The sequence below is a fragment of the Mobula birostris genome, chromosome 7, assembly GCF_030028105.1.
Source record: "Mobula birostris isolate sMobBir1 chromosome 7, sMobBir1.hap1, whole genome shotgun sequence".
NCBI lineage: Eukaryota > Metazoa > Chordata > Chondrichthyes > Myliobatiformes > Myliobatidae > Mobula > Mobula birostris.
The window spans coordinates 19,749,922-19,766,034 of NC_092376.1; the positions used below are offsets into that span (position 1 = coordinate 19,749,922).

Consider the following 16,113-nt stretch of genomic DNA (forward strand, 5'->3'; position numbering starts at 1 on the left):
TCAAGAACATGAGATGAAGAATGCTTCGAAGTGAGTCCATAGATTGTGCAAACATTTCAATGAAGAGGCAAGTGAATTTGAGTGAAGTTATCCCCTTTGGTTCAAGAGTCTGATAACTGAGGGATGATAACTGTTCCTGAACGTGGTGGTGTGAGTCCTGAGGCTCCTCTACCTTCTTCCTGATGGCGGCAGCAAGAAGAGAGCATGACCTGGGTGGTGGGTGTCCCTGATGATGGCTGCTGCTTTCCTGCAACAACGCTCCATGTCGATGTGCTCAAAGGTGGGAAGTGTTTTAGCCATGATGGACTGGGCAGTATCCACTACTTCAGAATCAGAATCAGAAACAGGTTTAAGTTACCAGCCTGTGCTGTGAAATTTGTTGTTAGCCCCCCGCCCCCCCCCGATCTGGGTCACATGAACCCATGGAGCAGGTGATGAATGGTTATATGAGCAGCTGGTGCATATCACAAGTCCTGGTTATGCGTACTATAATACATAACAATAAAAAACTGTAAATTACAGAAAAATATATATTATATATTTTAAAAGTTAAATTAAATAATAGTGCAAAAAGAGAAAACAAAAGTAATGAGATAGTGTTTATGGGTTCAATATCCATTCAGAAATCAGATGGCAGAGGGGAAGAAGTTATTCCTGAATCATTGAGTGTGTGACTTCAGGCTTCTGTCCCTCCTTCCTGATGGTAGCAATGAGAATAGGGCACGTCCTGTGTGGTGGGGGTCCTTAATGTTGGGTGCCACTGTCTAGAAGCATCACACCTTAACGATGTCCTGGATGTTGGGGAGTCTAGTGCCCATGATAGAGCTGACAGAGTTTACAACTCTCTGCAGCATATTTTGATCCTATGCAGTGCCCCCAACACCTTCCCCCCCATACCAGACCATGATGCAGCCAGTTAGAATGCTTGAATTCATAGCATTCATAAGAAAAACATAAATTAAACATAACTATATATATAGTACTGTGCAAAATTCTTAGGCACATATATATAGTTAGTGTGCCTAAAATTTTTTCACAGTACTGTAGTAATTTTATGTATTTCACGGCACTGCTGCTGCTAATATAAAACAAATTTCATGACATATGTGAGTGATGATAAATCTGATTCTGATATGGGTCTCTATTGTGGACTGGGAATGGGACGGGGGCAGGGAGAGGGGAGACAGCAGGAAGCACCAGAGAGACATTCTGTAATGGTCAATAAACCAATTGTTTGGAATCAAATGACTTTGCCTGGCATCTCAGGGCAGGGTGTGTCTGCACCTGTGCCAACCCCTGCCCCTGGCACTCCTTCTCTGCCACCTGCCCTATATCCCTTCCGCGGTGCTCCACCAACACCCTTTGATATTCCCAACACCGTTTGCACCCGCCAGATTTACAAACTCGCTCTCTGCTTCAAGTTGACAAAAATAATGCTGTGCAAAAGTTTTAGGCGCCCTAGCTATATATTTGTGCCGAAGACTTTTGCACAGTACTGTAATTTTTAAGAGAAAGACTCAATTACAACAGTACACATCAAAGTTGCTGGTGAACGCAGCAGGCCAGGCGGCATCTCTAGGAAGTACCTCTTCCTAGAGATGCTGCCTGGCCTGCTGCGTTCACCAGCAACTTTGATGTGCATTGCTTGAATTTCCAGTATCTGCAGAATTCCTCGTGCTTGCATCAATTACAACGGTCCTTTTTAGTGTAAAGTGATCAAAGTTGTCATAGTGTTGTTAAACTGTACTGATTACGGTTGTGCTGGTTGATTCAACAACCAAATGGCTGAAGGGAAGTGACCTGATAAAATTATGAGAGCCATAAATAGGGTAGATTGTCAAAATCTTTTTCCCGTGGGTAATGGTATAAAAAACAAGAGGGCGTAGGTTTAAGGTGAGACGAAGAAGTTCCATAGGATCTGATCGGTAAGCTTTCTACACAAAGAGTGGCCGCACCCTCATGATAAGAGGCACAGACTGAGTGGATATCCAGAGACTATTTCCCAGGGTGGAAATAGTTAATACAAAGGGCATCATTTGTGATTGGAGGTATTTAAGGTATTGGGGGGATGTCAGAGGTAAGTTCTTTAGAGGGAGACTGGTGGGATGGTGCTAAGGGCATTTAAGAAACTCTTACATAGGCAGATGGATTATAAAAACGTGAAGGGGTATGTGGCTGGGAATGGTTAAATTGATCTTGGAGTAGGGTGAAGTGTTGGCACAACATTGCAGGCCAAAAGGCCTGTACTGTGCTGAGTTGTTCTGTGTTCTAAAGGAAGTCGGGTAAACAATCACTACATTTAAGACTCATTTAGATAGACGTTTGCACAGGAAAAGTGTCCTAATGTGGGCAAATGGGGTTAGTATGGATGGACAGAAAGGTCAGAATGGACATGGTGGGATGTAAGGCCTGCTTCTGGGCTGTAAGACTCCATCACTGAAGCAGATGAATGACCCAAAGAGCAAATTTTAATCAGAACGTATGTCAAACTTCAACAGCCCAGCACGCTTTGGTGATGCTAGACAGGAGGATTTTCTGGACAATTGGATGTTACTCCCATTAATACACCAGCACATTTAATCGTGTAGATAGCCAGAGGCTTTTTCCCAGGGCTGAAATGGCTAACATGAGGAGACATAGTTTTAAGGTGCTTGGAAGTAGGTACAGAGATGTCAGGGTAAGTTTTTCACACAGAGTAGTGAGTGCATGGAATGCACTGCCAGCAACAGTGGTGGAGGCGGGTACAACAGGGTCTTTTAAGAGCCTCTTAGGTAGGAACATGGAGCTTAGAAAAATAGGGGGCTATGTGGTAGGGAAATTCTAGGCTGTTTCTAGAGTAGGTTACATGGTCGGTACAACATTATGGACCAAAGGGTCTGTAATGTGCTGTAGGTTTCTATGTTCTGTGTTCAATGTCTCTTTTTAGATGTTAAACACCTGTGTAATAAATTTCACAGTGAGCGAGACTGCGTGTGAAGGCAGAGCAGGAAACCAAACCCATGGACTTTAAAAAGACTGCAGAAAACAGAGTCCTGGTAAGTTTAAAAGGGGCACAGGAAACAGAGCATGTGAACATGATTAAGATTAAAAGTTGAGCTTTATTTGTACATAAAACATCAAAACATACAGTGAAAGGCATCATTTGCATCAAAGGCCAACACAGTCCAAGGATTGCACTGGGGACGGCCCACAAGTGCCCCCATACTTCCAGTGCCAACATAGCTTGCCCACAATTTACTAACCCTAATTGGTACATCTTTGGAATACGGGAGGAAATCAGAGCACCTGGAGGAAACCCATGCAGTCACGAGGAGAACATATAAATTCCTTACAGACAGCAGCGGGAATTCAATCCCAATTGCAATTGTTAGCACTGTAAAGGTGAAAAGGATTGCGGTGTTGATATGAGATTCCTTAGTCAGAGGAAGAGAGACAAGGTTCTACGGATGCGATAGGGACACCCGGATGGTATGTTGCCTTCTTGGTGCCAGGATCGGGGATATCTCGGATCATGTCCATGGCATTTTTAAGGGTGAGGGTGAGCAGCCAGAAATCTTGTACATATTGGCACCAATGACATAGATAGACAAGGCGAGGAGGTCCTGAAGAGAGATTTTAGGGAGTTGGGAAGAAAGCTGAGAAACAGGACTTCCAGGGTAGTAACCTCTGGATTGCTGCCATGCCACATACCAGTGAGGGTAAGAATAGGATGATTTGGCAGGTGCAAACACGAGTAAATCTGCAGATGCTGGAATTTCAAGAAACACACATCAAAGTTGCTGGTGAACGCAGCAGGCCAGGCAGCATCTCTAGGAAGAGGTACAGTCGACGTTTTGGGCCGAGACCCTTCGTCAGGACTAACTGAAAGAAGGGCTAGTAAGAGATTTGAAAGTGGGAGCTCTTCCTAGAGATGCTGCCTGGCCTGCTGCATTCACCAGCAACTTTTATGTGTGATTTGGCAGGGGAATGCTTGGCTCAGGAACTGGTGCAGGGATCAGGGGTTCAGATTTATGGATCATTGAGATCTCTTCTGAGGAAGGTATGACCTGTACTAAAGGGACAGGTTACGTCTGAACCCGAGGGCGTCCAATATCCTTGCAGAATGGCTGGCTAGAGCTGTTCGGGTGGGTTTAAAATAATTTGGTGGGTATGGGAACAGTGTAAATAGAAGCAGTGTATAGTGAGATTACTAGCAAGGAGAGGCTGATAGGGAAAAATTGCAGTCAACAGGAAGAGTTGCAATGTAAAAGCAAGACAAAATCGAAAAGGGTGAATATAGGACTGAAAGTGTTATAATTGAATGTGGCAGTATACGAAATAAGGTCGATGAACTTGTAGCACAGTTACAGATTATCATATATGATGTTTTAGGCATCACTGAATCATGGCTGAAAGAAGCTTATAGCTGGGAGCTTAATGTCCAAAGACATATGTTGTATCAAAAGGACAGGCAGGAATGCAGAGGGCGTGGCATTGCTCTGTTGGTAAAAAATGAAATCAAATCATGAGAAAGAGGTGACATAGGGTCAGAAATCTTTCTGGATAGAGCTAAGGAACTGCAAGGGAACAAGGACTCCGAATGGAGTTATATACAGACCCCCAAACAGTAGTAAGGATGTGGTCTACAAGTTACAATGGGAGATAGAAAATGCATACCAAAAGGGCAATGTTACAATAGTCATTGGGGATTTCAATATGCAGAAAGATTGGGAAAATCAGGTTGGTGCTGGATTCCCAGAGGGGGAGTTTCTAGAATGACTACAAGATGACATTTTAGAGCAGCTCGTGGTTGAGCCTGCTCAGGGATCAGATTTTTGGGATTGGTTATTGTGCAATGAACCAGAATTGATTAGAGACCTTAAGGTAAAAAAAAACCCTTAGGGGAAAAGTAATCATAATATGATCCAATTCACACTGAAATTTGAGAAGGGGAAGCTAAAGTCAGATGTATCAGTATTACAGAGGAGTAAAGGGAATTACAGGGCTATGAGAGAGAAGTTGGCCAGAGTTGATTGGAAAAGAACATTGGCAGGGATGACGGCAGAGCAGCAATGGCTGAAATTTCTAGAAGCAATTTGGAAGACACAGGATATACATATACATCTCAAAGAGGAAGAAGTATTCTAAAGACAAGATGACACAACCGTGGCTAACAAGAGAAGTCAAAGCCAACATAAAAGCCAAACAGAAAGCATATAATAGAGAAATAATTGTGGGAAGTTGGAGGATTGGGAAGCTTTCAAACACCAACGGAAGGCAACTAAAAAACTCATTAAGAAAGTAAGGATGGAATACGAAGGTAAGCTAGCCAGTAATATTAAAGAGAATACCAAACGTTTCTTCGGACACATAGAGTTTTAAAGAGAGGTGAGAGTGGATTTTGAATGGCTCTAAAATGATGCTGGAGTGGTAGTAATGGGGGACAAGGAAATGACGGATGAACTGAATAAGTATTTTGCATCGGTCTTCACTGTGGAAGACACTAGCAGTATGGCGCAAGTTCCAGGTGTCAGTGGTCATGAAGTGTGTGAAGTTGCCATTACTAGGGAGAAGGTTCTTCAGAAACAGAAAGGTCTGAATATAGATAAGTCAACTGGACCAGAGTGTGTATACACCGGCGTTCTGAAAGAGGTGGCTGAAGCGATTGTGGAGGCATTAGTAATGGTTTTTCGTGAATCACCAGATTCTGGAATGGTTCTGGATGACTGAAAAGTTGCAAGTGTCAATCCACTCCTCAAGAATGGAGAGAGGTAGAAGAAAGGAAATTATAGGCCAGTTAATATGACCTCAGTGGTTGGGAAAATGTTGGAGTCAATTGCTAATGACATAGTTTCAGGGTACTTGGAGGCACACGATAAAATAGGATATAGTCAGCATAGTTTCCTCAAGGGAAAATCTTGTCTGACAAATCTGTTAGAATTCTTTGAAGGAATAACAAGCAGGAGAGACAAAGGAGAATAGGTTGATGTTGTGTACCTGAAATTTCAGAAGGCCTTTGACGAGATGCCACATACAAGTACCTATAAAAAGTATTCAACTTCTTGGAAGTTTTCATGTTTTATTGTTTTACAACAATGAATCACAGTGGATTTAATTTGGCTTTTTGACACTGATCAACAGAAAACCTTGTATCAAAGTGAAAACAGATCTCTACAAAGTGATCTAAATTAATTACAGATATAAAACACAAAATAATTGATTGCATAAGCATTCACTCCCTTTAATATGACACACCAAATCTTCACTGGTGCAACCAACTGATTTTAGAAGTGATATAGTTAGTTAAAGTGTCCTAGCCATATATAAACCTGTGGGCAGTCAAGGTGTTTCAACTGATTGTAGAAAAAATATACCTGTATCTGAAAGGTGCAACTGCTGGTGAGTCAGTATCCTGGTAAAAACTACAACATGAAAACAAAAGAACACTCCAAGCAACTCTCTGAAGAGGTTATTGAAAAGCACAGGTCAGATGATGGAAACGAGAAAATATCCCTTGGAGTACAGTTAAGTCAATCATCTAGAAATGGAAAGAATATAGCACAGCTGTAAATCTGCCTAGAGCAGACTGTCCTCAAAAACTGAGTGACTGTGCAAGAAGGGGACTAATAAGAAGGACCACCAGGGGACCTATGATAACTCTGGAGGAGTTACAAGCTTCAGTGGCTGAGGTGGGAGAAACTGCACATACAGCAGCTGTTGCCCGGGTGCTTTACCAGTCGCAGCTTTATAGGAGAATGGCAAAGTGAAAGCCACTGTTGAGAACAACTCACAAGAAATCTCAGCTGGAGTTTGCCAGAAGGCATGCAGGAGACTCTGAAGTCAGATGGAAGTAGGTTCTATGGTCTGATCAAACCAAAATTGAGCTTTTTGGCCATCAAGCTAAATGCTATGTTTGGCATAAGCCAAAACACCACACATCATCAAAAACACACCATCCCTACCTACCGTGAAGCATAGTGGTGGCTGCATCATGCTGAGGGGATGTTTCACTGGAAGACTTGTGAAGGTAGAGAGAAAAATGAATGCAGCAAAATACAGAGAAATCGAGAAGGCAAACCTTATGCAGCCTGCAAGAGAACTGCAACTTGGGAGAAGATTTTGTTTTCCAGCAAAACAATGACCCCAAGCTTGAAGCCAAAGCTACACAGGAATGTCATGAAAACAACAAAGTTAATGTTCTGGAGTGGCTAAGTCAGAGTCAAGACCTCAATTTAATTGAGAATTTGTGGCTGGACTTGAAAAGGACTGTTCACTCACAATCTCCATGCAATCTGACAGAGCTTGAACAGTTTTGTAAAGAAGAATGGGGGAAAAATTGGAGTGTCCAGATGTGCAAAGCTGATACAGGCCTATCCACACAGACTCAAGGCTGTAATTGCTGCCAAAGGCACACCTACTAAATATTGACTTGAAAGGGGTGAATGCTTACACTATCAATTATTTTGTGTTTAATAATTGCAATAAATTTGGACTAATCTGTATTCACTTTGACACGAAAGAATCTTTTCTTTTAACCAGAGTCAAAAAAGCCAAATTAAATCCACTGTGCTTCAATGTTGCAAAGCAATAAAATATAAAAACTTCCCGGGGGGTGAATACTTTTTATAGGCACTGTATGAAGCATGCTTAACAAGCTATGAACCCATGGTATTTGAGGAAAGATTCTAGCGTGGATAAAGCGGTGGCTGATTGGCAGGAGGAAAAGAGTGGGAATAAAGGGAGCCCTTTCTGGTTGGCTACTGGTGACTAGTAGTATTCCACAGGGGTCTGTGTTGGGACAGATTCTTTTTTGTTATTTGTCAATGATTTGGATGGTGGAATTGATAGCTTTGTTGTGAAGTTTGCAGATGATATGCAGATAGGTGGAGGGGAAGGTAGTTTTCAGGAGGTAGAGAGGCTACAGAAGGACTTAAGACAGATGAGGAGAATGGGCAAAGAAGTGGCAGATGGAATACAGTGTTGGGAAGAATATGGTCATACACTTTGATAGGAAAAATGGAAGAGTTGGCTATTTTCTAAACGAAGAAAAAATACAAAAGTCTGAGGTGCAAAGGGATTTGGGAGTCCTTGTGCAGGATTCTCTAAATGTTAATTTGCAGGTTGAGTCTATGGTGAGGAAGGCAAATGTAATGTTAGCATTCATTTCAAGAGGACTAGGATGTAAAAGTAAGGATGCAATGTTGAGACTTCATAAAGCCCTGGTGAGGCCTCACTTAGAGTATTGTGAGCAGTTTTGGGCCCTTATCTCAGAAATGATGTGATGAAACTGCAGAGGGTTCAAAGGAGCTTGACAAAAATGATTCCAGGGTTGAACAGCTTGTCATATGATGTTTGATGGCTCTGGGCCTGTATTCACTGGAATTCAGAAAAATGAAGGGTGATCTAGCTGAAACCTATTGAATGGTGAAAGGCCTTGATAGAGTGGATGTGGAGAAGATGTTTCCAATGGTGGGAATGCCTAAGACCAAAGGGCATAGCCTCAGAATAAATCCTTTTAGAATGGAGATGAGGAGGAATTTCTTTAGCCAGCGAGTGGTGAATATGTGGAATTCTTTACCACAGGCAGCTGTGGGCATGTCTTTATGCATATTTAAGGAAGGGGTTGATAGATTCTTGATTGGTCAGGGCATGAAGGGGTACAGAGGGAAAGAAGGCGATTGGGGCTGAGAGGAAGAATGCTCTCTGCATTGAGTTTATAGGTTCCTCCCATGACTGTGTAGGTTTCCTCTAGGTGCCCCGGTTTCCTCCCAAATTCCGTAGACAAGGTTCAAAGTACTGTACATTTATTCTCAAAGTATGTATACAGTATACAACCTTGAGATTTGTCTCCTAACAGGCAGCCATAAAACAAAACAATAAGTGTGCAGAGGGGAAAAAAAACACAAATCAGGCAAACAATAAACACAAGCAAATAGCGTTCTGAACTGAAGTTCACAGACCCTTAGTTCTGCGCAGAGCCAAGCAGCGAGATGATCCTGCTGACCCTCACCTTAGGCCCTGACACCCCGACTATTTCAGTCTGGCCCAGCACCTAGTTCATCGAACAAACATCGGGTTCAGTTGCTTCAGTGTGCGCTGGGCCTGGACCCTGTCACCTCGATTCGGCCTGCACCCAACCTTTCCGATTCAGCCTGCCACTTAAATCAATCGAACCTCGGGTCTTCCTCGCTCTTGGCGAAGGGCCCATTGCCTCACCTCGGTTTTGCCACTTTGCGTTGTCTCCAAGTTCAAGGGAGGTTACAGACTATTGTTTGCAATGGTCGTTTGCCAGAAAAATAGTCAGTAACAAAGTATTTAGTTGTTTCCCTGTTTCGTAAGCCACCAGCCAGAAGTCGCTGAGATTCACCAGCGCCATCTTACACCAAAAGATGCTGATCATGCTGATAGAGCATGAGAAAATAGGTCACTGGGAAATAAAGTGGGTGAAGGGATTGATCTGAGATCTAGCAGAAACTCATTGAGGCAAATGGCCTCATTCAATGTCATAAGAGAATATGAAAGAAACGTTTGCTTCAAAACTCTGAAATTACAGGTTAAATGACTCACTGCCTGCTTGTACTTTATCAAGAGATGACTTCTTTAAATGTACACTCAGTGGCCACTTTATTAGGTGCACTTGTACTCCTGCTCGTTAATGCAAATATTGAATCAGCCAATCATCTGGCAGAGACTCAATGCATAAAAGCATGCAGACCTGGCCAAGAGGTTCAGTTGTTGTTCAAATCAAACATCAGAATAGGGAAGAAATGTTAGTTAAGTGACCTTGACTGTGGAATGATTGTTGGTGCCAGACAGGGAGGTTTGAGTATCTCAGAAACTGCTGATCTCCTGGGATTTTCCTGAACAACAGAGTTTATAGAGAATGGTGCGAGAAACAAAGAAACATCCAGTTCTGTGGGCGAAAACACTTTGTTAATGAGAAAGTTATGGGAGAATGGCCAGACTGCTTTAAACTAGTGTTAACTCAAATAACCACACATTACAACAGTGGTGTGCAGAAGAGCATCTCTGAATGCACAACATGTCAAACCTTGAAGTGGATGGGCTACAGCAGCAGAAGACCACAAACATATAATCAGTGGCCACTTTATTAGGTACAAGAGGTACCTGATAAGAGTGGCCACAAAGTGCAAGTCGAGCAAGGGATTGATCTTAGAACTAGTAGAAAAACATTGGGCCATCTTTGTCATAAGAGAATAGGAGATAAACATTTGCTTCAAAGTTCTGAATTTGCAGGTTATATGACTCACTGCCTACTTGTACTTTATTAAGAGATGATTGCTTCAGAAATGCAGCATGACACGGTGTAGTTCTTAGTGTTTGTAGCAAGATCACATTGTCAGCAATTGCATGCTTTTAAACTCTCCCAATTTTGTTAGTGGGTGATAAACTACAATAATAAATGAATATTTCCCTGTACCTGTGTCCAGTGGAGGAATATGAATCTCAAAGCAATAATCTCTGCACTTCACTATCATTCATTGTCCAAGACACATTTACAGGATTTTCTGACTGATAATCCATTGCCAAAGTCCAAGTGTTAAACATAAGAAAGTCTGAAAGCTAAGCACTAGGTCTAAATAGATCATCATCCCTACTTAATCTATTAGGATACTAAAAAAGCATGCACACAATCAAATCAGTGCTGATTAAATCAACATGAGTGAACAAGTGGGCATGTGAAAGTATTTTGGTCCAAAGTTTATTGTGTTTTCTAATGTGATAAACCATGAAAGGTTTGGCCAGCAAATTGCATGACATCACATTAACCGCCTGGGCGCTTAATGAGACACCCAGGTTCCAATATAAACATGTCTCAGGCTACGCGTACTCTGTCACAGACTGGCAGCACATTGATGTCAATCAATGGTGCAATTTCATGACACCGGACCATAACTGATCCATTTACCACTGGGTTAAGTTCTCTTTTCCTTTTGAATAAAGTTAGCAAGCCTCTTCTCAAACTTATCAAACCCCAGTTCCTCTAATGATGTGCAGTGAGCTAAAGGACTTCTTTGTCACAAATGTTAAGAGCATTGTCTGCCTCTTCCCTTCACCCCAGGCCATTAGGCCAACATTTTACTGTTGTTCCTCCCACCTCCCCAACACCTGTCCTGAACTCATTCAGCTCCCCTTTTCCAGGAGACCCTCCCATTCACTCAACATTATTCCCACTACATACCTTTCACTTGACTTCATTCCTGTCCAAAGTTCAAAGTTCAAAGTAAATTTATTATCAAAGTATATATATGTCACTTTATACAGCTCTGAGATTCATTTTTTGAAGGCATACTCAATAAATCCAATAACCACAATGTAAAACTGTACCAACAGGGTTGACAAAAGGTAACAAACTGTGCAAATACAAAAAGAAAGAAAATAAGTAATAATAAAAATAATAATAATAATAATAAGCAATACATATTAAGAACATGAGAGAAGAGTCCTTGAAAGTGAGTCCATAGTTTGTAGAAACATTTCAATGATGGGGCGAGTGAAGTTATCCCCTCTGGTTCAAGAGCCTGATGGTTGAGGGGTAATAACTGTTCCTGAACCTGGTGGTGTGAGTCCTGAGGCTCTTGTACCTTCCTCATTGTAGCAATAAGCAGAGAGCATGACCTGGATAATGGGGGTCTCTGACATAGATGCTCTCTTCCCACTACAGTGCTCTGTGTATTTGTGCTCACTGGTGGGGAAGGCTTTACCCATGAGGGACTGGGCTGGTATCCACTACTTTCTGTAGGATTCTCCCCTGAGTTAACTGAAATTGCTGTGTAACCTCATTGTTAAGTATTATTGTAGAACACTGTCCATTTTCCCTTAAAAAAACAGTGACTAGTTTGTACCATGTGCAGATCTTTCGTGCATATGTTGAGGCTGAGGTGAGTAAATAAGGTCACAGTCTTGTCTCCATTTTGCTGAGTAGCAGTGTGAGCTTCTGATCTCTAAATTGCCTAACTTTACAGTGACTTCCTCAGACAGTGTCCCACTCTCCTTCAAAATTATCATCATCACTGTTTGATTTGAAAATCCCCTCAGTCCTTGCAAACAATTACCTCTTCTGTTAGGGTCGACGGTCGAAGCCCTGAGTCTGCAAGTCTGTGAGGTTGGAGGCCCGGAGGTGGCCTGTCGTAGAGCTGGAGGACTGTCTGTATGTCTGAGTGGGTGGGTAGGGAGGATGTGAAGGTGTGATTACATTTTTGTAATGTGTGAATACTGAGGCAAGAATGGACTTCCTTAGTTTTAGACACGTCATTTGTTATTTTGGTAAGGGTCACTTTAGTAGTGTGGTGGGACCAAAACCTGGTTGGAGAGGATCAGACACATAGTTCCACAAAATATTTGACTAAAAATATTTAAGCCTTATTTAAGTTATGATTACCCCCAATAAAAAAACAATAAAATTCAATACTTTATTAAAATCTTACTCAAAGACAAAGTTTTTATTCCAGATACTAACTATCTGAAAAATAGGACATGAAGTATAGTTTTGACTTTAGAATTTATTTCTATTCAGTGCAGCCAGAACCAGCCAGACCCAGCCAGACCACCTGAACAAATTGGATGGCTCTTTGAAAAAGCCAATACAGCACAATAGGCCAAATGACCTCCTTCTAAGAAGCATCTATTTGAGAACAGAACAGGCAAGAAGAGACTACAGTAAATAGTTCTATATTAGTGAATTCTACAACTTGTAAAGATGAACATATCTTATTTACAGCAAATTGATTTTCGCATTTTTATGCATGTAGGATATCTAAGCAAATAACTAAGGTGGAAATACAGCATTGAACAGAATACTATATTTTCATCCAAGATAATCCTCCATCGTACTCCAGGGACTCTTCGGTTATACTCTGGCTGCATCATACGCCAAGCATTTCCATGTACTCCCGTTCCTCCTGCAAATCTACAAGAAAAGGAAAGTATTAAAATTACATGATGCAATGGTTTAATGATTTTAACATGACTTTTTTTTGATTGATGGGAAGAAAGTGCTTCCACTAGTAGAAATCAGTAACCTGAGAACTTAGGTTTAAGTTAATTGCCAAAATAAAAACCAGAGCTGAGATACTGTATGGAGATTTTTTATTTGTTATATAACATTTAGAATCATAGAGCACAACTGCACAGAAACAGGCCTTTTGGCCCATCCAGTCCATGCTGAAATATTATTGTGCCTTGTGCCATCGATCCACACCTGGACTGAAGCCCTCCATATACTTGGCATATATGTACTTATCCAAAGTTCTCTTGTGTTGCAATCAAACATGAATCCACCACTTCCACTGGCAGCTTGATCCACATTCACTCCACCCTCCAAGTGAAGAAGCTCTCCCTCAGGTTCTTCTTAAATATTTCACCATTCAGCCTTAAGACATGACCTGTGGTACTCGTCTCACCCAAACTCAGTGGGAAAATATCTGCCTGCATTTACCCTATCTATACCCCTCATAATTTTGTGTACCTCTATCAAATCTCCTATGGCTCAGGGAATAAACATTTAACTCAGGTCCTCAAGTCCAGGTAACATTGTTGTACATTTTTACTGTATTCCTTCAATCTTATTTACATTTTTCCTGAAGGTAGGAGACCAGGATTCCACACATTACTCCAAATTTGGCCTCACCAACATTTTATACAACTTCAACAAAACATGCCAACTCCTACACTTAATGGTCTGAATTATCAAGGCCAATGTGCCAAAAGCTCTCTTGTTTGGAATTCTCTCAGGAATTGGACATCAATTGAAAAGGGAAAAGATGCAGAGCTCTGTGGAAAGAGCCGGAACATGGGGTAAACTGTATCGCACTCTTAAGATGAAAGACCAAGTAGGTTTTTAGTGTGCTAGAGAAGATCACAACATTCAGCACAACCACGAGTCTACTATTCACACTTCTGAATTTAAAAGCCATTCCTCGGAATCAGGCCGGAAATTTGTTAACCTTGCAGCAGCAGTACAATGATAGTATAAAGAAAAAAAACTGTGAATCACTGTCTATATATAGAAGCTGTTCCTGAATCATTGAGTGTGTGCCTTCAGCCTTCTGTACCTCCTTTCTGAAGGTAACAACCAGAAGAGGGCTTGTCCTGGGCACTGGGGGTTTACACTGTCACAATCCTGAGATCACAACCCTAGAGGTCCCATTCCTTAACTTAGCACCTAATTCCCTGAACTCACTTTGCAGGACCTCATCATCCCTCCTACCCATGTCATTGGTACTGATGTGGGCCACGACCTCTGGCTGCTCATCCTTCCAATTTAGAACGCTGTTTTCTCGATCCGAGATGTCCCTGACCCTACTGCCTGTGAGGCAACAAAGCATGTGGGAATCTCATTCTGATCTACAGAACCTCCTTTCTGTTCCCCTAACCAATGAATCCCCTATCCCTACTGCTCGCCTCTCCACCCCCTTTCCCTTCTGAGCCACAGAGCCAGACTCAGTACCAGAAACCTGACCACTGTGGCTTTCCTCTGCTAGGTCATCCCCTCAACAGTATCCAAAGTGGCATACCTGTTGTTGAGGGGAACAGCAACAAGGGTACTCTGCACTGGATGCCTATCCCCTTTCCTCCTCCTGACGGTCACCCAGTTATCCGTGTCCTGCACCTTGGGTGTAACTACCTCCGTATAAATCCTTTCTATCAACCCCTCAGCCTCCCAAATGACCCAGAGTTCATCCAGTTCCAGCTCCAACTCCTTACCACAGTCTGCTAGAAGCTGCTGCTGGATGCACTTCTTGCAGCTGTGGTGGTCAGGGACACTGGAGGCCTCCCTACCTTCCCACATCCTGCAAGATGAGCATTCCGGTTTCCTGTCTGGCATCCCCACTGCTCTAAGCATGCAATAAGGAAGAATAAATAATGAGAAAAATCTACGTACGGCCTCCAGCTCTCCCCCATAGAAGCCTCGCCTCAGCCTCAACTCCCCATTCCAACACTGGCCCACCCACACAATGGTTACTCCCACAATGGCTTCTGCACTTAAACCTAAATAATTTTTATTGGGCCTTGCAGGTGCCTAATTATGCATGATTAAATGTCTCCACAGAAACTGTGGTGTGCAAATTGTATTGACTGTCCATGCACACTTCTTTTAAACTCCTAACATGTTAGGTATGTGCCTGCAGGCTCCTGTATCTCCTCCTTGAATGTAGCAATGAGTAGAGGACATGTCCTGGGTGATGGGCATCCTTAATGATGGATGCTGCCTTTTGAAGATGTCCTCGGCATTGGGGAAGCTGGCGCCCATGATGGAGATGGTTGAGTATACAACTTTGTACAGCTTTTTCCTGTCCTGTGCAGTGGCCCATCCATACCAGACAGTGGTGCAACCACTCTGCATGGTACATATGTAGAAATTTACAAGAGTCATTCATGACATACTGAGTCTCCTCAAGCTCCTAATGAAATATAGCCACAATACTTTGGGTCCGAGATAGATTTTCAGAGATGTTGACACCCAAAATTTTCCACTGCTGGTCCCTCAATGTGTGTTCCCTCAAATCCCCTTCCCGAAGTCCACAATCAATTCCTTAGAATTACTGGCATTGAATGCAAAAGGTTGTTTTTGTAATGCCACTCAACCAGCCAATCAACCTCACTCCTGTCCTTTGAATGTTTTTACAAATGGCAAATACATTTCAGGACTGGCTGTACAGGAAGCAAGGTGTGAGGATGTAGAAGGTTCAGTTAATGATAAACTCAGTAAATTCTTTGAGTTTTATTTCTTCCTTTGCTGGGTTTTATTTCCTAGAATGAAATTGAAATAAGAGCTTTGTTCAGGAAAGTTTAACGCTAATGCATTTAAGATGAAAATCACACCCATTGCCTTTGACTGGGAATCTAATAAAGTGTCCAGTGAACACAAGCGAAATGCTGGAGGAAATCAGCAGGCCAGGCAGCATCTATGGAAAAGAGTAAACAGTCGACAATTCAGGCCTAGACCCTTGTCCAACGAAGTTAATTTGCTGCTTTGTGATTGGGGGTTGTTGAAAAAACATCTAAAGAACAGGAAGATTCATTAAGGAGCAATTCAGTAAGACAAAAGAATTGATTCTGGACTTCAGAAAGAGTAAAACGAGGGAAAACACACCAGTCTTCATCGAGATA

At 42.2% G+C, this 16,113-nt stretch overlaps 1 protein-coding gene across 1 annotated transcript in view; it reads right to left on the reverse strand.

The window, feature by feature from the left end:
* Positions 1-7,452: 7,452 nt before the first annotated feature.
* Positions 7,453-16,113, reverse strand: part of LOC140200036 (SH2 domain-containing protein 1A-like) — a 109,097-nt gene continuing 100,436 nt past the window's right edge. The window contains exon 4 of the mRNA XM_072262687.1: positions 7,453-12,910. Within this exon, the coding sequence (XP_072118788.1) occupies positions 12,867-12,910 (44 nt within the window). The 3' untranslated portion in view covers positions 7,453-12,866. The remainder of the gene's footprint in view (positions 12,911-16,113) is intronic.